Here is a 25,316-nt window from a genome sequence, read left to right as displayed (position 1 = left end):
AGACAGGTGTTCTTACTACGTTGTGTTGTAATAACAAATTATGTTTTTCTTATAATTACGTTCTCCTCCTAAAACATTCTGTTTAGAGGGAGTTTGTATATATCCGTATTGTACATGCTTGGTAGAACTATGTCACTATAGATTTAAGGATAATTCTTTTTTTTCTTCCTCATGCCACCACAAGTGTTTGGAGGTGTATCAATATTCTTTTTATTTTTCAGAAATAAATGCATTAACATATCCTCCGAACAGACACAACGGCAGCCTAACACGTGTTGAGAGAGGACAATCTGGTCAGATAAAGAATTTCAAAAGGTCTGCAAATAACAAGCCCTGCAAGAACAACCTTTTGAGTTTGACAGGACAAAGAAGTCATACACAACACAGAATACAAACATATTGAAGCAGAGATAATAAAGAAAAGAAAAAGGCCGCTGACAGAAAATATCTTCAGGTCAAACACATACGGCATGGGAACATAAAAAAATAATGAAGAGTGCACTAATAAATGTTTTTATTCTTTGAGGTCAAAATTGACAATCATATGGCTTGCTGGTTGGAGTTTATAGTCATGTTCATAAAGGCTTTATTTCAAATATAAAATGTATCCTGTATTGTTCTGAAGAAAAAAAAAAGTCATGGAAAAAAGTTATGGACATCCATCATCTGGTTTGCAAGTGGATTATACACCCAAGAACTTAGGCTACTACTTACCATAACTACCACACCCTATACCAAATTAATGATCCCTGCAGTGGTAAACATGATTTCACGTGTCTCATCAACATATAAACATATAAATTAGCAATTCATAAAACACCCTAACAATGTTCTTTACAACCTCAACATGTCTGCATTACAACCTTGTGCTTTCGCCATACACATGCTTATGAATTTTCAGTGGAGGTGGTGTCTTCAGAATGTGAAAATGGTAGGTTGATTTCATTTGAAATCCAGAATTCAACCTATTACAATTTGTACAAATAAAGTAAAAGGCATTCACAATTGTAATACAAAAGGCTTTAGTAGGGACTGGACCATTCAATCTTCTGTGGACCATATAAATCAGCTGTCACATCACATTGTTGGTGGCAGTTTTTAGGTTCATGGAGAAATGGATTTGTTCTGTAGTTTCTTTTGTTGAGAACACTAAATTTTTCATGTGAAGATTCATTTGAAACCAAAGTGCATCATGGCTATTGGACAGCTTATTACATATGATAAGGCTTCTCATGGTCACGTACACTTTCCTTAACCAAAAAAAATGGACATAAAAAATAACACTGCCAACTGCTTGCTGGCTGTCTGGATTCAACAGGATTTGTTTCCCAAAAGAAAAAAAGGAACATCACTGACACATCAACTGTAAAAAGTAGCTGCCAAATGTCAAACACAATGCCACCTGTTTTGCTTCAAAATCTTTGAAATTCAAAGACCAAGCGCTTTGGAGGGTTTAATGAAAACATTTCTTGTAGAAGTGGAAATAAAATGTTCTTTGGTCTACCTATATGTTCCCTTTAGTCATCCCATGTCTATGTGAATGGCCAGTTCAAATTACACTATTCATCGCCAAGAAGTACCCCATGAAACACAACTGCCTTACAACCACAGAGAGATAAACAAATAAAATAAGTTAAAGGAGTGACTTCACCATTCAAAAAGTTCCATATTTTTCATTTAAGTTGTGGATACCCCACTCCCCTACTTTCATATGCTCTCTCACCATTCCTTTTTGATGTTGAATGCAAACTTGCATGCATCTACCTAAGATTGCATTAAGGCCCACCCCAAGTGTGAATATGCACAGTAGAATCTGTGCAATCTTAACAGACGGAAAAACAACAACATGAAGATGCGGGGTTGGGGGTGGCAGGGATTGGGTACAAAAAATATATATATATAAAATGTACTTCAGTACAATAAAGACTTGCTAGTGCTTGTGGACATGTAGTTGAGAAAAGAGTGACTCAGTTTTGTGTTGTTAAAGGTCTGTGGTGTCTGGGACATTCACAGCTGCAGTACTGTTTGTTGGAGAGCCCGGTGTGGTGCTCTCGTGGTTTTGATTCTCTGGCAGTGTGTCTCTAAGGCTGTTCTTCTTCTGCTCCTGCTTCTCCTCCTCCTCCTTCTCCTCCTCCTCCTCCTCCTCTACTGTTATGTGTGCGCTCCCTGCATCACCCTCCTCTTCCCTCTCGCACTCCTCCTCCCTCTCGTCCTCTTCCTCCTCTCCCTCGTCGCTGCAGCAGGAGTCCTCGCTGTCGCACGAGCTGGACGTCTCGTCCTCCGAGTTTGAGTACACTTCGGCTCCGTGGAAGATGTAGTGATTTGGTGCTTGGAATAAGTACTGAGAGCCTGTCAACAAACAAATGTTTGGAGGTGAATACAAGTGCATGGTTGCTTGAATCAATATTAATTCCACATGGCTTTCTGATGAAGTAATTTCTCTGGAAAATTAGCACAAAAGCCATGTGTGGAAGACTTTACTGAATCTTTTTTTAACTTTCCTGCTCACATAAGAAGAACTGGTCTATTCTCACACCTCTGTTTTATCAATGTACAGTATAACTACCACTACTGATTCTTACAGTCTCAGTAGTTTCATTGTTATCTGTGTAACACAACTCCAAAATGTATTTGGTCCACAGCTCATTGTAGCACTATCAACTTAGCAGATGTCTTACTCTCAAGGCGTTTGCTGATTGGACTACGACAGAGTCTGTTCAGCCAGCATCGTCGACGAGCGGTGTCTTTTGCTGCTAAGGCCTCGTCTTTTTGTGCGTCTTCTGAGTGTTTTGTGTCTGACGTCTTTGTCCCCTCTACACTGGGGGACTGTGCGTTTGGACAGTGTTCTGTGACTTTGTCTGCCGTCCCTGTTGTGTCCGTCCGTGTGCCCGTCTCGTCTGCGGGTGTGTGCGCGGGCTCCACGATGGGCTGGACGTTGGCGTCTGCGACGGCGCCCTCGCTCTGCGCGGCCGGCTCAGGCTGCGTAGGGGTCGGCCGTGGCGGTTTCTCAGTGATCTCGGTGAGTCGGGAGGGCGTGTAGCAGAGCTTGGAGAAGTCGCCGCCCAGCCGGTGGCACAGCTCGTTCACGATGACGTCGCAGTCACCCAGGAGCTCCACATCAAAGTTGAGGTGCGGCAACTGCTCCCGATTAATCAGGACCTGAGGCACTTCATGTGGGATGGAGCCTATCAACAAAAAAGGTCAGTCAATCAAGTCTCAATCAAGACTCAATTAAGTCTCAATAAAACAAGTTTCCATTCAAATCAATGCATCATAGTCATTTATTCTGTTTATAGCATACTGTGAAAGCAGGAACTCTTGTGAAAACATACTTGGTATAAGTGCCACGGGCCGCACTTTTAAAGAAGACCCAATGACAATGAGAAGGTCCACCTCATCCTTGTCTTGCTTCATTGCCCTGTGAAAAAACTCTGGAAGGTTCTCGCCGAAGAAAACGATGTCTGGTTTCATGATTGCGAGAGGGATATCAGGTGGACACCTTGGACAGCGAGGAACAACCTAAAACACGTTATATTACGTCAGTCTCACCGAAATCTGTCAAGTGTTGTACAGACATTCCACAGAAAATGGATGCATCAAAAAAAACACCTGGTTGAGCACATCTTCAGAGATGATTTCACAGTCAACTTTGTATCTGCAGATGAGGCAGGAGGCTGTGGCAAAGGAACCTGTCACCAAAAAATAAATAAAAAAAATGGAGCACATGTAACATCAGTTCCTTTTTAAAAAGCTACGGCAAGACAGCCTATCTATGATGGATATTTTAATAGCGGTGCTGTAATGTTTGTAATGGTCTATAGAGCAGCAAGACCTAATTCATGGAGCTTGCTATAAATGGTAACATACCATGACACTGGATGATTCTTTGTACCCCTGCGGCCTGTTCTAGGGTGTCAATGTTCTGTGTGTAGTTCCGTAATAGCTTCTCCTGCTGGTCTAGCATAGCGATGAATTTATGACATGGAGACGGCTGGAACTGTCCAGGGTAGATTTCCTGACAAATCAAAGTCAGAAGTCATGACACATGAGAACAAGTAATATCAGCATACTGTACACATTACAACTTCAATCCTACGTAAGCTTCATCACAACTTCAGCCATTGTGTACACTATAAAAGTAGTCCTGTGTATCTCAACCAAGATGCCAAGAACCTGGACATGCTGAATGCAAGGGTTTGAGTCCCTGAAAACAACAATGATTTTGCCCTTGGAACCAAAACAGTGCTACTACTGAAGCTATCAATTCAACTGCAAACATATTTATTGAAAAGAAACAAGAATGCAAGAATCTCTTCAACTGACATAGCATCACTTTAACACACTGTCTTTATAGATAGACTGGATACAATGCTGTGCTGTCACAAGCCACTAGGCCTTGCTCGCAGTAAGCACTTTTGACCAGAAGGTGACTCTAGCGAGCAGTCAAAATCAGGAGAGATAGACTGATTTTCCAATACAATAGGCTAAAACGTGAATGCCCACCTAGGGTAATAAAATAATATTCAGTTGGTTGAATAACTTAACTTACACAATAGAAAAAAACAAAGTAAGAAATAAACCCAACCATCCTGGTAACATGTGTATCTACCTGTTTCGCAAGTTCATGAAAATGTAGGCAGCTATGTGAGTGTCATAGCCAGCCATATCCCATTACACCATTTTGTAACATCATGATTCCTCAAGTAGCAAGCTATTTCCCCAAGCCGTTTCAGAACTTCTATGGAAATATTAAATGGACAATTTGCCAGAACCAGAGTGTAACTACTTCAGTTACATTTCAGCTCCACTGGCAGAAAACCTCCTCACAAAACAGCATCTCAGTCGTTATAGACAGAAAACATCAACACATAACGTAAATGCTCTTTATCACAATCAACATACCTTGGCAAACTTGAAGAAAGGCCTTGGGTCACGTCTGAAGTACTCTATGTCAAACATTGCTTGAGGGTCTGGAAGATCTGGAAAATCTATTGCAAGTCTAGCATATATACCATCCCGAGATCGGAAATCAGGTATACCACAAGAAACAGATACCTGGGGGGAAAAACACGCACAAGCAGAAATTAATCATCTAATCATTCATTACGACACTGGTAACTAACCTCACACACACAAAAACCTGTTAATGTATTTGCCTGTAAGCAAAGATACTTGCTTTACCCAATTAAAATCAGGAACTTACACCGGCACCAGTTAGGACGAGGACCTTCTTGCTTTCTTGAAGCAATCTGACAACGTCGTCTAGTGTATTGATATCTTTCCTCTTCTTTCTTTTAGGTGGCTCGGAGATGTTGATGATAATTTGCCACAATGTCATATCATCCAGATCAGGTGGGAGTACCGTATCAGGAAGCAAATCTCTTAGGATGGTTCGAGGGTCTGTCTCCATCATGATGTGTTGCTGAATGAAACTGTACGAGCCTGTTGAAAACATGATAATGACATTAGGCATTGCACTGTACCATTTTGGTACAGATCATTTACTTATTTCCCCTATGGTGAAAAGCAGAAGATGCACTGATGTGTGTGGAGGTCTACAGCCTTCCTTCATACCTATTTGAGGTCTGGGGGTCCAGTCACTGGAACTTGCGTGAGATGATCGATCATCATCATCATCATCTTCATTACCACAGTCTGGGGAAGCGAAGCCATTCAGAGGGACCACACTTTCAGGATCACCACACTCTGTTGACAAACAAGAAATAAAAAAAAACTTGAAATTATAAATGCATTCTCAACGTGGATAACTTTTCATTTTGCAATTAGGAATGTGTGCACCTAGCTTGGATCACAGAGGAGTAAGCTACAACTTTAGGGGGTATAAAATAAAGCTGCATTTCAAAAAAGCAAGCCAATCATAACAGTATTCTGTACTATTCAATTTAAGAAAAATGCCATCTGAAAAAAACAAAAGGAGCCTGCATGAGAACCAATTTTAATGATTTGAGCATAATTTCACCTCATAAGACAGACTGACTATTCATGCATGTAATTGATGGTGGAAATATCGCTACAATAGTCACCTTTCGGGTTTCAAGCATAAGGCATCTTTACGTTAACTGCTCTAAAAGTTTGTAATATACCGACATTAGCTACTTAAAACCAATAAGCTAAGACAGGTAGGTTAAGGTATCTTATAACTTTACTGTTATTGGGCACAGACATTGAGGCAAGTTCACACTAGAAAGTCAGAATAACTGCTTTATAGTGTAAATGCATTACCTACACAAATTTAATCCGTTATTTTGGACTGTCGTTCAGCTAACTTAACTGGTTATTCAGCCAACTTTAATTGTTGCCCCTCTGTGCAGTGGCAGGCAACAGACTGTTGTAACGTAGCCTACACGTTATTTTGATATAACTTAGCTAGCCAGTAACATTTGCGTTTGCTTCAACTAACGTTATCTATGGTTGAATTGCATGCTACTAGCTACCTGTGTGTGTTAAATCCTAAACTAGCCACTAAATGGACGAACTGCTTATTACTGCTTTGTGGTAACGACAGGCTTACTTGAATTAACTTACAAGTCGGTGTCTGACGTTAAGAGCAAGTACTGTTCAAAACCAAACGCTTGAGGCGAATTCGGCTAATAAGAGCTAGCTATGAGGCTACACCATCAACATCACAACAGGAAGGGAAAAAAATCACATTACTGATGGCCACTGGGCTATTAGAGTAGTGTGTTACAAACAGCTAGCTATCTATTGGCAAGCAAGCCAGCATTTTTCGGAAGGAAGCTGTCTGGATAGCTAGCTTGCTTGCCATTTAATGTTAGTGCATCATGGAAATGGCCCAAGTCCGCCAAAACATGAAGCGCTTGCTAACTTGTAAACGTAGAGTACCTGCGAGTTCCTCGTCTTGCCCAGACACCGAGGTCCTCTCAATGGGTAAAATATTTTCACCGGGCTGCGGGACTAACAGTCCATTGTCTCCGCCTAGTGTTGCTGTGGCCTGTCCCACCGCCATCGCCGGCTCAACCTCCTCGACAGACCGCGCTGAAGTCGCCGCCGCCCAATTCTCTCCGGTCTCCGGTCCGCAAATTCCTGGATCTTTCTCAACAATTTTAAGTCCACAGCCAACAGACATACTCATCCTAGGTTTTTTCAAAACAGGTTCATCTGATTCAGATGTTCTGGTTTTAGCACCAACAAGAATATTCTCTCCGTCCGCCATCTTCAACTCTACCGAGCCGCTGTAATGGCCCAGCGCTGTAAAAATTCTTCCGTGCTCGACTCGACAGCTGGGATATTTAAATGGCGCATGTGACTTTCTTTTGCTCACCGCTAGTGTCCGGACTGCTCACGAATTAGGCAGTCCCTACAATGAAACCGAAGGGCCATAAACGATACAATTAAAAACAAAAACAATAAGAAAAACAGAAGGAACATAGAACAGAAGAAGAAATAATAGGCTAGTCTAATTTATCAATATTTGTACTAACCATTCGCCATTTCAACAATATATTAACTTTGCAATGAATAGTCCTACAGCCCTAAAAAGTGCAATTGAACCTGCTCTTGTAAAAATATTGAGGAGCAATCTCTGACGGTAGGCTATCAGCCTTAGGCCTACACTGCAAAAAGTTAAATTTTACTACGTGTTATCTTATATGAAGATACAAGTTAGTTAGTATTGTTTTTAGTATAAGGATACTTACTTTGAGCTTTTTTATTGTAAGATTATTCGACTTGAAATAAGTCAAAATCTTCTTAAATTAAGACATAAAAAACAAGCAAATTTATTTGCCAATGGGTTAAGAAAATATATCTTAAAATTTAAGATTTAAGACAAATTGTCTTAAATCTCATCTTAAATTAAGGACTTTTTCTGTCCAAAGCGACTTCAAATAAAAAAGAATACAAAGTTACAAATCAACAGTGAACCGTTTTAAAATGTTGGTAAGACTACATTAAGGAAAATAGCAATAATAAACAGTAACGTTAATTTAATATCAGCGATCAATAGCCTAATGATAATAAACAAATACCATAAAAGACAAACCATAACTCGACAAGAACGACTTCTTTAATTAAGTGTATGCTGAACAGATATCTTTAGACCCCTCTTGAAAGACCCAAAACTATCACAGGAACGGAGAGCACTGGGCAACTCATGAGGACCCATTGAGGAAATGTGTCTTGAATTTGACCTAATAATTAATTTTTTTCAGATGGAAAAATGTCTCTCCTGTGTCCCACGACCAATGACATGAGACATTGTGCAGAATTTTGGGCTTTAAAAAAAACAGATGCCACACAACAATGAATGAAACCTAGGATAAAAAATATTTGCATGTTTTGCCTTGTTATCGGTGTGGTCTGGTCATAACTTTTCTCATCATTGCTGTCATATTTTACACAATTATTTTTATTTTGTACAGGCTTGTTTTTATTAGGGCTTGTATCCAACATCATAAATGTTCTACCAATTTACTTTTATTTCATTCCACAAAACGGACCAGAAATTTGTCATGGGATCGATATGGCTTGTCTGCCTACTGGGCTCATTAGGTTCAATTTCCTGTTCCTGAATATGCTTCATTGACATTGATTAGAATAAATTGGAGTAGGCTAATTCAAGACTGTATTTGACACAGTGAATGTGAACTTCTTCTATCATTTGACTAACATGACAGATTAACACTAACCTGTTTGTTGTCCTAGCTGTAATGAATCTAAATGGCTCAGTACTGACTGAGTAGTTATTATGTTCATCACAGTCTGTGTCTGTAGCAGGCACTGCTACGTTGCACAAGGTACCGAGAGTTTTCTGAGCCACTTGAGAGTAGGTAAGTTGAGATGAGTTAGTGTACATGATGAGTTAGTGTACCCAAATCATGGGTTTACAAATTCAAATATGGCATTTCATTCTGATACTGGGGATGAATCTCAGAGGGAGAAGCTTTGTTTGTGCTTGGTTTCTATGCCCCACAGTTCTCCAGACTGGCTGAGGTGGAACCATACAGCAGAGTCAGTAGATATTACTTTTGAAATATTATCTTCTTATCATGTTAGTTATGCCACTAATCTATCTCTTCCATTTAACACAAAACTACAAAATAACAACACATTTTGTCCAGTGTTTCATTCATCTTGATTGGCGAACCAGAGCAATACAAAGTTATACTGAAGATTTATAAAACCATGAATGAAAATACAGTTCCAATACACAGCTCAAGTAAAAGTAAACACATCACTACCTACAAATCCTCTGCATGTTCATGTTCGCATGTTTGTCAAAACTACAGACAATGATAAATGACACATAACAGGTAAAGCTTCTCCTTGCAATCCGCTGGGATTTTAGGCTGGTTCTGAAAATACAGGGGATAAGAAATGGATCACTGATCCTCAGCATTTGTAGCCAGCCGGGACTGCCTGGATTTTTTCTTTTTTTTTAACTCTGTCAGTGGTAAACTAAATGGGATACTTGCGTCAAGTATTTTTCTTGAACCTTGAAGCAACATAAAATCTCAATTAACAGTGAAACATGACTCCCTTTTTTAGGTTTAAATTGCTTTACATTTTTTAAAGCATGTATGGCACCAGTCAGTAAATCAATTTTGCACGTCTCTACTTGAGCCTACTGACACAGCACATCACGCTTGAGGTCTTGTCATTTAAACAGACAGTTCTATGCAATAATAATAAAACAATATTTATTGCATAGGCTGAAATAGGATGGTGTTTGTAGGGTGCAGAAGCGAAAATTTAAATGTGAGCATTTATTTCCATCCCTGGTAGGGTGACATGAAAAAATAGACCCTATATGTTCACACTGTTTATAGTGGTAACATCTTGAAACACTTGTATATGTTCAGAAGTTCATCAGAAGAAAGCTGTGGAATTCGCCTCAGACAGTAGGCCAAACCGAACAGCATAGATGAGAGGAAGGACAAAAGACATTTGTAGAAAAGCCCATTCAAAGTCAAAGTCACAGTCAAAGTCCTCATAAACTGATGGAGACCAGTGGTTCCAGGAGCTTAGAAGTCTTCATAATGGCAGGAGCCTCACACCTGAGCTGTTAAAAAAATATGTGCAACACGTGCAACAATTTAGCAAACGTGCAAATGAAATCTGCCACAGCAAAAGATTCACAGAAACTATGTAGCAAGCTGTGGCAGGCCTAGGCTACTGGTAATAATAACCTTGTTGCATAACATAGGTTATTATTTATGCAAACATGTTTAGAAAGTGAACGACAACTGTGCACTATTTTCATACAAAAATTAGATTACCCTACAACTCACCTATTATGGACAGAATTGTACGCTTAAACATTTCACGACATCATGCCAAGTCCAGCTTTTTCTGCGTCTCTGCCAGTTTATCTTGAAGCCTTTTCTTACGCCAATCCAAAAACTTTCGCCGCATTCTATTGGCCTGCCATCCTGCAAGGAATCCTGTTGCAAACGAGATGGCTATGGCTACTTGTAAAGTCCTCTCCGACACATCTGCCATTTTCACCTCTGTGTATGAATATCACCTCAAAGCGATCTGTAGTCAAGTGAGTTTGACAGGGTTTGTGGGATGGCCATGCGTATGGAGCCGCTGTCACGTGATCGGTATTCTACAGAGCCTCTGGTGGTGCAAAAAGTACGGTGGGAAATTTGAAACGTTTTTTTTTTTTCATATTCTAAGAGGTGTATTTATCAAGCGTTAATGCGCTTGTAATATTACCCAGAAATTTCAGTCCAATGTGTTTTTTTTTTCACATTTCAATGCATTTTTTCACATTACAAGCCAATGGTAATGTATTTTTACAAAGCTGTTGTTTTTCTGTTTTATAACTTGTTCAATGGTATGTTATTAGTTAAATGCATTTTGGGATTCAATTTGCAATGAGGCTAGCAACTACAGCATTTCTCCACACAGAGCCCAATTCTCTTGGGACAACCAGAATTGGGCTACTCATGCAGTCAGTGTCACAGTTTTGAAGTTCAGTGTCACTCAAATCAATATCAGCAATTAAATTATTTTGCCTCTGAGACAGCTTAACATCACAGAATCAGTCAAAAGAAATATTAAACAGAATATTAAAATAGTCGTGAGTGCAGGAAGTAGGCTGAGATATAAGAAGACATATGGACATATGTGGCAATAGAAACAGACACAGTAAAGCGACTGCAAACAATAAAAGGTGTGGGGGTGGTTGCTAATCAGGAATGTGTAGCCTATGCTTTTTAATTGTGAAATGTGTGGTGCTAATGACAGAATAAGTTGTGGATAGAAAAAACTATCTTTGAATCAGGTGGGGTAACAGTTGGCAAACCTCAACTAATGAAGAATGAAGAGCTGCTGTCTCGCTGCCTTCATGATCACACCTGTGTGCAGGACCAGCTCAGATCCTCCCTGATGTTAAGCCCTGGCCAATAGGAATCTGAAGCAGGTAACTCTGCTGAGGCCCCAATGTGAAGGAGGATGTGCATTCCGCACAGCCTCCTCTATGATTAGCTCCAGTCTTGCTGACGTTGAGAAGAAGTTGTTGTCCTGTCACTTAGTTAGGGAAAGCTAGGCTTTTTTTCACCAATCTGCAAAAAAAAATTCTTACCAATAGCTTTTTTTTTTCTATGTGTTCCTAGGTGTCTAGTAACACCTCCCAATTTATCCACGGGGAAACACCCGGAGAGTCAATCAAGTTTGGGGTGCCCAGGGGGTCTGGGCGAAAATAATGAAAACGTTTTTGACCAATATTAGCTTTTGAGATTTTTAGGTTTTTAGGGGGTGCTGAATCTATCCCAGCCATCAGTTTTGAGTAGAAATGACTCCAAGTCCATAAAAAGTGGTTTTATTGAACAATTACAAAACAAAACTTCCTTAATCGGTTTAAAATTTAACAAACATCATCTAACTCTCCTGCACTCCCTCACTCCTGTTATCATCTGGCTGGTTGATGTTCTGGCAAGAGTTACCATGACAGTTCCAACAAGCAGAAATACATTTGACTCCTTGCTTTTTACAGCAGCACCTGAGACTGTCACAGTCCTCTGCACGGTTGCAGCTGACAAACTTCAGAAGTCCAGGATCTGTTGTAGGGACTGGTGCATAATCGTGTTGTCCTTGTTTCCATCCATACTCAAGGGCATCCAGTGATGGACTTTGTAGCAGTGTTAATATATGCCCGCAAAGAGTGCTGTGCTGCAGCTCCTAGTCGGAGGCAGTTTCTCAGGCTTTATACTACGGTAGTTATAATAGTATCTAACAAAACTGAGTACATACTCACATTTTTGTAAATGTTTTATTATATCTTTTCATGGGACTACTATACACTGAACAGATAACGCTTTGCTACAATGTAAAGTAGTCAGTGTACAGCTTGTATAACAATGTAAATTTACTGTCCCCTCAAAATAACACAACATGCAGCCATTAATGTCTAAACCGCTGGCAACACAAGTGAGTACACCTCTGAAGTGAAAGTGAAAATGTCCAAATTGGGCCCAATTAGCCATTTCCCCTCCCCGGTGTCATGTGACTCGTTAGTGTTACAAGGTCTCAGGTGTGAATGGGGAGCACACAGCAAATTGAAAAGAGTTATTATTTTGGTGTCAGTGATTTTTTAAGGAGGATAGAGTGAATTATACTCTGAATAGAGTCGAATCCCACATATTCAACTCTCTGTTAACATATAGTTAGTGTAAAAACAAAGTGGCATGACGAAGTGCTTTTAAATTGACACTTAAAGTGTCATACCTGATTTAACAACTCTGTAACTCTGAACCTGGCCGTGACACTCAACGTGCACATCACCCCCGCCCTCATTTCCTCACATGCACCCACCGGCACCGATAGAAGAGTTCTCCTGCTGTCCACACTCGGTCTTCAACAGATGTGTGTTGTTCGGTAAGTAATTCATATATCGTATGTTAAAGTAATAGTTTGATATCAATATTTTCTCTTGCTCTTTTTTTCATTCGATGGTAAACTAACTAGCAGCTATACCACCACACTGTTACACGCCACCGCAACTTGTGCTAATTGCAGTAGCGCCAACTTGTAAACATTTTAGTTAACTAAAACTTTGCCTTTCATGGTAATAAAAAGTTTGCAACTTTGCGGGAATTTTCACCTTGAAGAGCTTAAGCTAAGTAAGTTAATTCTAACATGTCAGTATTTTGATGGCTTAGCTTGGCATTAGCCAGCGTTAACGTTAACTCATAGATACAGTCTATGCGTTAACTAGCATTAACGAACGCTAATTAGCTATAGTTCCATGTACGTGAACATTCTGGCTGGCATGCCTCGCTTGCTAGCAAGCGCTGATAGTGTACGATTGTGTAATATGTAGCTCATGTAACACGGTGCGGCTCTTGTTTTGTTGGTGTAATTCAAAAGACCTTTGTATTTTATCAGAGAAACATTTGTGTTTGATCGGGTTCATTGTGGAAATAAATGTAGGCCTACAATCCCAGATCATGTCGTGTGCCCTGACTGCCTGTTAGCCGTTATACTGCATTTGGCTCAGTATAGCTTAAGTAATGGGATAAGGGCTGACATTCTCTGTTTATACCATAGATTTACTCGACGTTCCCGACCTGTCGCGCGACAATGTGACGTCACGGGAGCGCCGTAATTATTTATACTCGCGCTGGTGGTCGCGACACTAGTCTATGGCGACACTAGTTACACAGGGCACACCAGATGAATGGGATTTTTGTCATCCCTGTCGTTTCTTGTGATAAAATGTTGTAAAAGTTGCATGACATTGGCTTTCATTGACCACTAATTTAAACTGCATTACATTTGCCAGAGAAAATATGTTGAAAGCTTGAATTTGAACATGAATTTTCTAAAATTTCTACAGAAAATGCTGGCCAGGGTAGAATATAGAGGAGTCCAAAAATACATAAAAGTTCCACAAAATTATGAAAACTTTGATTTTCTCCAGTTTCTTCAAACAGGTTTGTATCCACCTTTTTTAAACTCAAAACAATAATGACTTACAAAGGTCAAATCCAAATGATATATTTGACATGGTAGCTCAATGTAATTTCTCTTTGTATTATCCTAGTAACAGACATATTTAGCCTGCAGGGTGAATCTCTGAATGAAGGTCTCCTCAGCTTGACTGATACATCAGGTACTGAGGTCGACGCAGACATATTTGATGAGCTGATAAAGTCAGGGATCCAGAACTTCAAGATTGGATATTGTCAGTATCCAGTATCAGGTACGTTTAATAAATCAATATTTGGAAGACGTGATCTTGGTGTAAGTTATGTGTTGATATATCCTAGCAGTTTATGATTACTTATGAGAGTTAAGTTTAGAAATAGTTTTATATAAGGTCTTACACCTGTTTATACATTTTCCAAAATGTGTGTAATTGAATCTGTTTATTTCTTGCCAACTCTAAAATTCTTTTAAGTATTTTAAAATATGATTTCACTGTTATTTTGTCAAGGATATTTTTTAACACTTCTCCCTAATCCTTGTATGGAAATATTTATTTTATTTCCTGTGGAACATTTTTAGATCTCGAAGTATGTCTTGTGGCAGACGAGACACAGTCCTCAGTATTGCCAGGCCCATCAGTGTCACCAGTGTCATTGCCAGCATCCCCTGTGTCAACGTCAGACCGATCAGCATCACCAGCTTCTTCTGCTTCAACAGCTTCTACTGTCATTCTCTCATCCACTAAGAACAGGAAGAGGGGCCTTGGTGACCTGGACCGTGATGAAGCAAGACCGGTGAAAACAATGAAAGTCAAATTTTTAAATGTAAATTAGAATGGAAAATTATTACTAGCACTTGAACTGCCACCATGCATCTCATAGCAGGTGATATTTAGAAGTATATCTAAAGTTAAATTAACAGGAGGAAGTAATTAATTTGCTTAAGCTGATATGTAAAAAAAAAATTGCAGAAGATTGAAGCTATCCTGAGGTCCAATCCAAAGGGTGAAGAAATCTTCAAAGAATATTACAAAAAGAAAACGCTGTCGGATGCAACGCGTAGACAGATGATCAATATTTTGATTGCAGAAATGACTGAATCCTATGGGTAAGAAATGATTTGAAACGACCAAGGATAACATGCATGCATAGACTGGATACAAATGTAACACATATTTTCTTTTAAAAGGAGAATTCCACCCACAAGTGTGCGGACCACCTATGCACTAGGAATTGTGACCCTTTTTCCATATCTGCAAGATCCATATTCAAAAAATGGATATGTAAGTATTAATGTGTCTTCGATTTTTGTAATTAGTACTGTTAACTTTTGAATAGTTTTTGTTTGCTCTTTTGATGTGTTTGTGTGTGTACATATCTGTGCTTATGTGAACAGGAACATTACTATGATCCAGACGCCAATACTGGCTACCTTGCTTGGAGACTCAAGACAGTCCAACGCAACAGCTTTGATGGCTCCCACAGGCGTTCCAGGCCTGATTTGCAGGACAGCCCAACAACCTATCGAGAATCCCTGTTAACCAGTCAGCAGCTCTTCGGTGAGGAGTGTCGGGAGGCGCTTTCTGTCATCAGATACTCTACAGATCATTCCGTGGTAAAAGAGAGAATGAGAGCCACCTTTGAGTATAGACAGAAGCTAGTTCATGACCAGGATGCAACATCTACAGTCTTGGATGTCTTCCCTCGTTTCCTTGATGTTCCTGGATTGGTAAGTATATGTATAGATTGTTGATTAGTATTTTAAAACTGAATCCCTCCAAATGAAACGCACACTTTTGACATGTATATGGACATTGTGTGTCTGTTTACAGATTGACCAAGATTTTTCCATGATGTTTGGGGAGGAAATATCTGGGAAATTTCTGGCAAAGTGGCCCTCATTTTTCATGCAGAAAGTCATCACAGAATGCCAGAGTCTTCCCTCAAATATGCATGTTGAGGATCTTCTTGCAGCTTTTGACTCTGATGCCGAGAATGACTTTGGTAAATAATTGATTTTTTTTAGATAGATTACATGTACAGCAAGCAAGAGGTAATTACTTCCCAAATATTCAACTAATTATCTATTTTCTCCAAGGCTGGGATAGCCATATGTCAGCTCTCCTCCTGCTGTTGCATCTCCTGCCCCCTACATCAAGAGGCCATAAGAAAACAGCTAAGATCAGCTCAGCACAGGCAGCCAACCATCTTGTAAGATTTCTTAAAGTATGTACCCTCATCTTTTGTTGTACGACCAAAACCACTTTTTGCTTAGCAGTTATGTTGAAGTTTGTTGCAAGTTAATATAGGACTATAAGAATAAATCTTGATGCTGTGTCATTCAAACTACAGGAGGGTGCAAGCCTCACCACATTCCTGGAGAAAGTTGATGCAAGACAGCCCTTCCTCCTCTGCATCGGTGAGCAAAAGAAGAGAATCCAGAGGTTCTTCATTGTCGTGGACCAGAAACCCATCCCAAGCAATGCTCAGACAACGGTAGCTGCTTTCGATGAGCTATTCAAAGCTCACTACGTCTTCAGCCTCTCTTACGATGAAGTGCTTACCAGCTTCTACACCTTCATCCAGACAGCGGTGTACAATATTGATATCGGAAAAGCAAAGGAAAGCCCGCGAGTCAAGGAACTGAGAGCTCGACTACTGCAAGAGCGTTAAAAGGCCATCAGCTCTCAAAGGTCAGAGTACAATTCTCTGAAAATGTTCACATGTTTTGTTTGCAAAATGCACCACAAAGACTGTTCAGTTCTATGTAAGCATTTAAAGTTTCAACATGGTTTGTATCCAGCTAAGAACTTATGTTTGAAATGCGAGGGTGTGCTTCATCTTTTTGTACGTACAATGGCTTAAGAAAGCACCTAAACACTGTGCATAAGCTTTGCTATGATGAACAGGTCCATACTAACCAGGAAGTGGCATCACAAATACATTCTGAGGTGGAATTTTCAAGTGATCAGCCAACTACCTCTGCATCCATGTTGCCAGTCCTTCCTGTTATCACACAGAAACCACTTACCATGATCTACCTGTGTTCAAGAAAATATGCTGCATTATAATACATGAACAGCATGCATTCATAATAGGTTGTACAGTTGATACTTTATACTTTGATGAACACTTGCATGCATTCTGTATAGAGGAACAAAATGATGACTATGTAGTGATATGCATTGACCAGCTTACTTATTTCAGACCCTTTGATAAACAATACTCTATGTAAATATGTTAATGTGGTGCATGAATTAAAAATAAAGGTGTTTTAACTGAACTTGGCCTCATTATTTTAGCAAACTTTATTTTGAAAATAATCCACCAGAGAGTAAGAGTTAACATTTAACACTACTTTAAGAGTTGAGAAAATGTTACACTGGTTGGTGTTAAGCAGTGTTAAATGTTTTACTCTACAGAGAGTCAATAGGTAACACTGAATCAGTGTAAAGGTGCCAACTCTCAAAAAAGTGTTAAATTAACACTTTGTGGTGTGGACCCATATAGACACTTCAAAAGTGTTGAAATCAACTCTGATAGTGTTAATTTGGGTATACTGATTTTGCTGTGCAGGTGTGTTAAATTTGGTGTTTTCGCTCTCACACTCTCTCTGGTCACTGGCAAAGAACTCTATGAGGTTCTAAAAAAAATTGTTGCTCTACATAAAGATGGCTAGACTATAATAAGATTGCCACCCTGAAACTAAGCTGCAGCATGGTGGCCAAGACCATACAGCGGTTTAACAGGACAGGTTCCACTCAGAAAAGGCCTCAGCATGGTCGACCAAAGAAGTTGAGTGCACATGCTCAGCGTCATATCCAGATGTTGTCTTTGGAAAATAGACGTATGAGTGCTGCCAGCATTGCTGCAGAGGTTGAAGGGGTGGGAGGTCAGCCTGTCAGTGCTCAGACCATATACTGTACCAGACTACCTTCTGAAGTTTGTCAGCTGCAACTGTGCAGGTGACTGTGACACTCTCAGATGCTGCTGTAAAAAGCGTAAGTGTATTTCTGCTTGTTGGAACTGTCATGGTAACTCTTGCCAGATGATAACAGGAGTGAGGGAGTGCAGGGGAGTTGAGGGATGAGGTTTGTTAAATCTTAAACTGATTAAGGAAATTTTGTTTTGTAATTGTTCAATAAAACCACTTGTTATGGATTTTTTATGGACTTGGAGTCGTTTTTACTATGGCTTTACTTTACTATGGCTGGGATAGATTCAGCACCCCTAAAACCCCTAGTTAGACATCTCAAAAGCTAATATTGGTTTAAAAAAAAAAATGGTTTCATTATTTTCGCCCAGACCCTCTGGGCACCCCAAACTTGATTGGCTCTCCAGGCGTTTCCCCAAGGATTTGGCTGTGGATAAATTGGGAGGTGTTACTAGCAGAGCTGGACAGTAACGGACTACATTTACTTGAGTACAGTACTTGAGTACAATTTTGAGGGATCTGTACTTTACTCAAGTGTCATTTTTGGGGAGTACTCATGACTTTACTCAAGTACATTTGAGAGGCAAATTTTGTACTCTTTACTCCACTACATTTCTATCCATAACCGTGAGTACCCGTTACTTCTTCTAAAAAAAAAGAAAAATCTCGGAAACCCTCAATTTGTTGTTTCCCTCTCAAACGTGATTGGATTGTGCAGGCGCCACTGATTGGGACAGCCTATCAGCAATCACCTTCCGCCATGGTCAGATTTAGATAAGAGATGAAACCATGGACGAAACAATGGATGAAGACGCAGCAGGTCCATCCCGGGAATGTGCCAACCTGTGGCCACACCTCGCCAGACTATTTCAATTTTCTGAACAAGTTAATGATAGTTTTAGCTTCAAGTGTTTCAATTACAAAATAGTATTTTGTATTTGAAATACGTATTTTAAATACATGTATTAGAAATACTGCCCATCCCTGGCAACATGGTAAAAAGATGAAAATGACTTGATTTTACTTTACTTTAATTTCTTTTACATTCTCCAAGGTATTAACATTAACATTTTTCATAACTCCATGTAGGTTGTTTCTGTAAATGTAAGCACTGTGGCAGTAGTAATGCAATATTTAGAAAATGTAGGCTACTCTTGTACTCTTGATACTCAAGTACTTTTAAAAACAAGTACTTCAGTACTTTTACTTAAGTAGACATCTGACTGTTGTACTTTTACTTGTACTTGAGTAAAATTTAGTAAAGGGTATCTGTACTTTTACTCAAGTAGTGAAGCTGTGTACTCTGTCCGCCTCTGGTTACTAGACACCTATAGGAACACATAGTAAAAAAAGCTATTGGTAAGAATTTTGTTTGCAGATTGGAGAATAAAATGCCTAACTTTCCCTAACTAACTATGACATCATCTCTCTAAACTCTTCTCTGTAGGCCAACTTGCTCTTACAAAAATATCTGCACTACTTCAAGTGTCAATACTGCAGTTTTTAGTGCATTGCACTAGTACTGCTCTATACTGCATTTAACTATAGAAATGCAATATTTTGAACATGAAAATATTATTATAGGCCTACTGCATCACTGTAAATTATAGAGGGGTTTCCCTTTTACCAACATTAGATGCGCGCGCAAAGGATGCTCAATGGCTGGCCACGTTATAAACTTAGCCTAAGGCGGCTACTGTAGGCTAACCTATATTTGGCATGTTTTGCGTACTCTTGCTGGCTTAATAATGACATCTAATTTCACCACTGTTTGTTTGTTTTTCTTTTGCATCACTGTCATTATCCAGACAGGCTACACCTGCACCCTGGGTTTACGCTCAACTAGCCTCTCCAATGTGCGGAAGGTCAAAATTAAATATGATATTAATACTGATATAAGATTAATATCCACTGTTTTTTTGTAGCATGTATCGTGTATGACATGGCGCATTGCACAGTCCTGACCCCGCCGAAGAAATATTGAAAATTTTCTAGCTAATCACTGTTTCGGTTGGTGCTTGGAGAGTGCTGTTCCAAGTTGTTCTATGTTGCTTTCTACTGCTTTCTGCTCTTGCGTGTACATTTTTGTTAAGTTGCTTATGTAATGTAACGTACTGTAACTTATATAGGCCTATATAAGTTAAAGTTACAGTACATTACATTACATAAGTAAATTATTTATTTGTACATGGCATACTCAATGTGAAATACATTTTTCAACGGGAGCCTGTAACTGCCTCGTCTGGATTCAGGATTCACATTTCACAACCAACTCACACCATCCAGGTTGCCATGCAACAGTATATGTACGCAAGGGCGCAGTGCATGATGGGAGTATCCGTGTGATGCTGATTCAGAGCTGAAACCGAGAACGGGGAGGATGGGAAATGGTGCAGCATCAACGAAGAAAAAACCGCAGCGGCCCTGGGAACGAAATGATGCGCCTCACCCAAACATGTCCAACTGAGGTCTTACTTCGTCGGCAGGCGAGCAGGTTGGCAGAACAATGGTCTTCATTTCTTTGTCTGTGCAATTCGACATTGCATTATCCTAAGTTAACGTTTTTGATTTTCTGTGTCGCGTGTGTTGGCACCTTGTCAATACTGACCCTATGCATAGCGGGATGCCTATGTGGGAGGCAAACGCCCATCGGATGCGCGTGTGCTTTTGTGATAGAGAGTATGCGCTTTGGGACGTGCCAGTGAGTCTTGATTAAATGACACATCCTTGCATAATCTAAAATTTAGTATCCAAACCTAAACCGTGTAATAGTCTAATTTTATACCTGTACGACAATGATCATTAATAATTGACAGAAACGCATCAGAAGATCTGCTCAATACAAGTCGCGCAGGTCAACATAGGGAAATGTAGTATTTAGAGTCGAAAATCCTTCCTTATCGCATTGATGGAGGCCTTTGGAAGACGACATATCCCAAGCTGCTCCTCGAATCCATACAGAGCAAGGGAATGTTGCCTCCGATTGTCCCTCACATTGAATGATTGAAATTACTCCAATGGGCTATGAAAGAAACCGTTTTCAAAGGCGGGTTTAACTGTAAAAGCTATTCATTGGACGAGAACATACCTAGGGCGGGACCAGGGGTTAGGGTGATCTTGACGTCTGTGTTCAGGCGACGCGCGCCGCCTGTCGCAACTTGAGTATAGCACCACTGTGCTTTCTCACTGTGCGCGCTCGCTGCAGTGCGGAGAAAATGTGAGGGCAGGCAGCAGTGCAGGACGATCGGCCAGAATGTAAATATCATTAGCAAATATCTGATGTTCCATATCGACTGTTTTATGCGAAGGTTCGGGTGGATGTGCTACAGTACAGTAGGCTATGAATCAACTAGGCTATGCTACTACAGTGACAGTTTAAGCGTCCAGTAATGCTAAACACAAGCTTCATGGAAAGGATTCGCTGTCATAGGCTAGTCACTGTGATGTAGACATCGGACGGTAGGCTACTGGCAAATGATCGAAAACATGCTTGTCGTTCAGGTGCATGATGACAATTCATCATTTTGTAGACGTGTTGGTTATGATAGGCTTTGTGCATATGTTTTGTTTTACCTCGCAGTTGTGAAAACAGCTATAGTGTCAAACAGTTTATAGTTGAGAGAAATTCTTCACTTGTGAAATCTCCCCTGTATAATTATAGCCCACTGAATTCCTATTAATGCTAAAATGTCAGAGAGATGCTTGCCAGTTTCCCCTCGGTACCTCTGCAGTTTTGCGCTACCAAAGATGCTTTTGTAGACTCTGCGCCCCCGCACAGTCCCCAATGAAGGTTACAAAAAGGAAACGAAAAGGAGCACAGCGCTTTATCATCCTTTGGGCGAGGTAAATGACACAAATGGTCTGGCTTTATGCATTATAGTTTGTCTGCTTATTTGTACTAAATTCCGTTAACTCAGATTATGCACTTCATATGGAATATTTGGTTATCTTGGACAAGGCTCTGTTGCTCACGAGTGTATTGGATATATCTCAGTTGTTGTCTTCTAATGGGATGGAAATATTGGCTCACCAGTTGATTTTGAAATGTCCTCTTATTTGTGAGCAGTTTTCTTTGTGATCTAACTAATTAGTAGATATTGGTTGACACATTTGTTTCCCATTGTCTTTGATTTAACATGTAAGCTTAACATGCAATAAAGTTGATCAAAATACAATCACATGAAATAATTTCCATGCGGTCACTTAGCACATGTGAGGTGAGGTGAGGTGAGTATTTATTTTGGGCTCTCATAACAGTGACCAACTCCTCAGATATCTCAGTAGACCTATCTATTATGTGTCTTACCATTAACTGGCCATCTGTAACCCGCTATCCTTAGTCATCCTACCTACGGTATTTAATCTTAAATTACACTTTGAAACATGTTCTGACATGACTGATGACAATGACATTGTCTGCTGGACTTGGACAGGTCCTTTTAACTGCTGAGGTCAGGAAGACAGAAGTGTAGGGGAGAAGGTTTAGGAGGTTTCCCCTTTGGTGGTCCTTCTGGTGTTGCTCTGAAAGTCTTTCCTTTAGTCTATCTCGAGAGCAGGTTTCCAGCATTGGAACAGAGACAGGACTTAGAAGAGTGGTGCTTTTAAGTAGCCTGGAGGTTGTTTTACACAGGGGACCTCATGGTGCAAGAGCTTTGGTAAGCACAATTTGGGTGTACCCTCAGATGTAGACTAACAGATGCTGCTCGGTCACCAGCGCTCCAGTTCAAAAGGGTCACACATTCTGATTGTTCATTTTTTTAGCCATGGGAAAAGATGACATCACCTGTGTTGGTAAGCAGCAGTAATGTAGCTTTGATTCCCTGGCAGTAGAATCAAGTAGTATAGCATTTGGAGATTTAGACTGAGTGCATATGTGTGTCAGACAGTAGTCAGTAGTAATGGTCTAGATCTGTCACCTAACTGACTGACATCTAAGGATTTGACGGACTTTGAGGATATTTATGTGGAGGGAAACTGCTGGAGCTTCCAGCATACTAGGGCCAAAAATAGCTTGTTACTCATCTCTGAGAAGTGAAACAAATTACTGTACGTCATTCATATCAAAGCGCCTAGCTGTTTCATGTGGATCTCAAATTGCATTTGAAAGGAGGCCAGTTTCAAGAAGCTGCTGTTCCACAGAGTAGTATTTTTCAAAGCCACAACAGCCAAGAGAATGAATTAAAGCTCATTTAGATATTTTTCACTGAAAGACAAAGGGACAGAATATAGTCTTCTCCCTGCTAAAATGACCATCTGTCTGGGCCAGAGAATTGATATCTGATACTCTGCAATGGTTTGGGATGGGTGTAGTCTGCAGCCTCTTAGGCACTCAGTCACCCAAGCTAAAGAGAGCTGATGCAGGATGGTTTGCGTGTCTCGTATTGAGATACGGGGATGACGTGGAACTGATTGCACAGGCAGTTTGGCAGAGCCTGTATGTTTTAAGAGCGACCCATGATATCCAGACGTGTGGATTCATACACATACAGATCAAAACTATATGCTGATTTGTTGATATTTTAAATCCAGATTAAAAACTCTATGGCCTGCAGTCAAATTCATCGCCTTTATAATATTTTCTTGATGTGCTTTTAATGTGGTTATTTGTATGGATTTTTTAAATTACTGGTACTGTTTTTGTTCAAACATCCTATCATTACTCTTTAAATGGCATTGTTTAATTGTTCATTGATTATGTTTTATTATTTTGTCTCTATTATTTTGCTTAATATTTTGTCTCATTTTACTTTAAATATATAAAATGCATTGAGATTATGTTTCATGGTGCTACTGCACCATTTCTGCTGTGAAATGCTCCTAGTGTTGGTCTAGTGCTGCTAGTTTGTGTTATTGTGTACAGTAGTATCACACAAGTCTGTTCATGTGCACACGTGTGCACAGTGTTACAGACAAAGCTATGAGGGGCAGACTTTATCCTTTTGACACATTGGCTTTTTTCGGCCTTGTTCTTTTTACTGTTGCCAGTTTGGGCACAGGTGTTCATGTGACATCTTTCAAACTGTTCTGTTTGACCGCCATTCTACCTTTGTGCTTCTGTGTGGTTATGTGTGCATTGTTAGCATGTGCTGGAATACTAACTTGGAACCTTGGAACTAACTTGGATTGGAACCTAAGCCTGTATTGGCTGCAATATATTTGTCCTGTCTAAAATGACATAATTGTGTAGCATGAATCATTACCTGCGTATGGTTTGATGAGTAGTGGATGTCTGCAGGACCTTTATCTTATTCATCCTGAAATATCAGACTGTATCCTAGCAACTTATTTCCTTCAGTAATATAGTATGTGAAACTGAAAAATCTTTCCATGTTCTGTAACTGATTTCCCCCTCAGCATTTTTCCTACATACAATTTGGTTTGTCGGTGTAGGGTAATTGTACAGGGGAGTTGTCCAGTTAAGTGTTTGACAAGTTCTTGCTTTGTCTGGAAAAGACAAATGATTGTGTTGTCTGTCCTTAATGGATATGTATGTATACATTTGAAGAAATAGCGTTTATGTTTATGCACATACCTATTGTTTGAGGAAAACAGGTCACCCATTCTGTAAAACAGTTAAAACAGTTCAAAGCTGTACGGGTAATTAACGTAGTCTTTCCCAGATGTCTTGGTGTTGACTGGGTGTGTTTGGTGTTGACTGGGTGAGTTTGGTGATGACTGGGTGTGTTTAGTGATGACTGGGTGTGTTTAGTGTTGATGGGTGTGTTCGGTGTTGACTGGGTGTGTTCGGTATTGACTGGGTGTGTTTGGTGTTGACTGGGTGTGTTTGGTGTTGACTGAGTGAGTTTGGTGATGACTGGGTGTGTTTGGTGATGACTGGGTGTGTTTGGTGTTGATGGGTGTGTTTGGTGATGACTGGGTGTGTTTAGTGTTGATGGGTGAGTTTGGTGTTGACTGGGTGTGTTTGGTGTTGACTGGGTGTGTTTGGTGTTGACTGGGTGTGTTTAGTGTTGATGGGTGTGTTCGGTGTTGACTGGGTGTGTTTGGTGATGACTGGGTGTGTTTAGTGTTGATGGGTGTATTTGGTGATGACTGGGTGTGTTTGGTGATGACTGGGTGTGTTTGGTGATGACTGGGTGTGTTTAGTGATGACTGGGTGTGTTTAGTGTTGATGGGTGTGTTTGGTGTTGACTGGGTGTGTTTGGTGTTGACTGGGTGTGTTTGGTGTTGACTGGGTGAGTTTGGTGATGACTGGGGGTGTTTGGTGATGACTGGGTGTGTTTGGTGTTGATGGGTGTGTTTGGTGATGACTGGGTGTGTTTAGTGTTGATGGGTGTGTTTGGTGTTGACTGGGTGTGTTTGGTGTTGACTGGGTGTGTTTGGTGTTGATGGGTGTGTTCGGTGTTGACTGGGTGTGTTTGGTGTTGACTGGGTGTGTTTGGTGATGACTGGGTGTGTTTAGTGTTGATGGGTGTGTTTGGTGTTGACTGGGTGTTGACTGGGTGTGT

General features: G+C 40.2%; 3 protein-coding genes and 1 long non-coding RNA gene across 5 annotated transcripts; 2 read left to right on the top strand and 2 right to left on the bottom strand.

Annotated features, from left to right (window-relative positions):
- Nucleotides 1-497: 497 nt before the first annotated feature.
- Nucleotides 498-7,254, bottom strand: sirt1 (sirtuin 1). The gene is made up of 9 exons (XM_076286114.1): nucleotides 6,865-7,254; nucleotides 5,575-5,706; nucleotides 5,204-5,442; nucleotides 4,903-5,055; nucleotides 3,868-4,015; nucleotides 3,610-3,689; nucleotides 3,333-3,519; nucleotides 2,679-3,185; nucleotides 498-2,349 (listed from the first exon to the last, which is right to left on the bottom strand). The coding sequence occupies exons 1-9, from the start codon at nucleotides 7,193-7,195 to the stop codon at nucleotides 1,982-1,984; spliced, it is 2,145 nt and encodes a 714-aa protein (XP_076142229.1). The 5' UTR covers nucleotides 7,196-7,254; the 3' UTR covers nucleotides 498-1,981.
- Nucleotides 7,255-9,137: 1,883 nt separating this feature from the next.
- On the bottom strand, nucleotides 9,138-10,551 carry lnc.lemp (lncRNA encoded micropeptide). The gene is made up of 2 exons (XM_076286113.1): nucleotides 10,272-10,551; nucleotides 9,138-10,042 (listed from the first exon to the last, which is right to left on the bottom strand). Exon 1 carries the CDS (start codon nucleotides 10,480-10,482, stop codon nucleotides 10,312-10,314), a length of 171 nt encoding a protein of 56 aa, XP_076142228.1. The 5' UTR covers nucleotides 10,483-10,551; the 3' UTR covers nucleotides 9,138-10,042; nucleotides 10,272-10,311.
- Nucleotides 10,552-12,797: 2,246 nt separating this feature from the next.
- Nucleotides 12,798-14,700, top strand: LOC143123839 (uncharacterized). 2 transcript variants are annotated; one of them, XR_012986917.1, is made up of 4 exons: nucleotides 12,798-12,864; nucleotides 13,826-13,922; nucleotides 14,033-14,191; nucleotides 14,497-14,700. It is a non-coding gene; the product is annotated as an uncharacterized LOC143123839 (long non-coding RNA). The 2 variants fall into 2 exon arrangements; XR_012986918.1 differs by lacking the exons at nucleotides 12,798-12,864; nucleotides 13,826-13,922 and adding an exon at nucleotides 12,877-13,419 and having other exon boundaries at nucleotides 14,075-14,191.
- A 190-nt stretch (nucleotides 14,701-14,890) lies between these two features.
- LOC143123838 (uncharacterized) lies at nucleotides 14,891-16,995 on the top strand. The gene is made up of 6 exons (XM_076285120.1): nucleotides 14,891-15,024; nucleotides 15,106-15,199; nucleotides 15,313-15,645; nucleotides 15,749-15,920; nucleotides 16,015-16,127; nucleotides 16,269-16,995. The coding sequence occupies exons 1-6, from the start codon at nucleotides 14,984-14,986 to the stop codon at nucleotides 16,587-16,589; spliced, it is 1,074 nt and encodes a 357-aa protein (XP_076141235.1). The 5' UTR covers nucleotides 14,891-14,983; the 3' UTR covers nucleotides 16,590-16,995.
- The last annotated feature ends 8,321 nt before the right edge of the window (nucleotides 16,996-25,316 follow it).

Source organism: Alosa pseudoharengus, unplaced genomic scaffold, assembly GCF_046254945.1.
Source record: "Alosa pseudoharengus isolate Yale_2024_CS ecotype anadromous, Long Island Sound unplaced genomic scaffold, YU_APseudo_1.1 YU_APseudo_1.1_scf_15, whole genome shotgun sequence".
Classification (NCBI taxonomy): domain Eukaryota; kingdom Metazoa; phylum Chordata; class Actinopteri; order Clupeiformes; family Clupeidae; genus Alosa; species Alosa pseudoharengus.
This window is presented reverse-complemented; position numbering and strand designations above follow the sequence as displayed.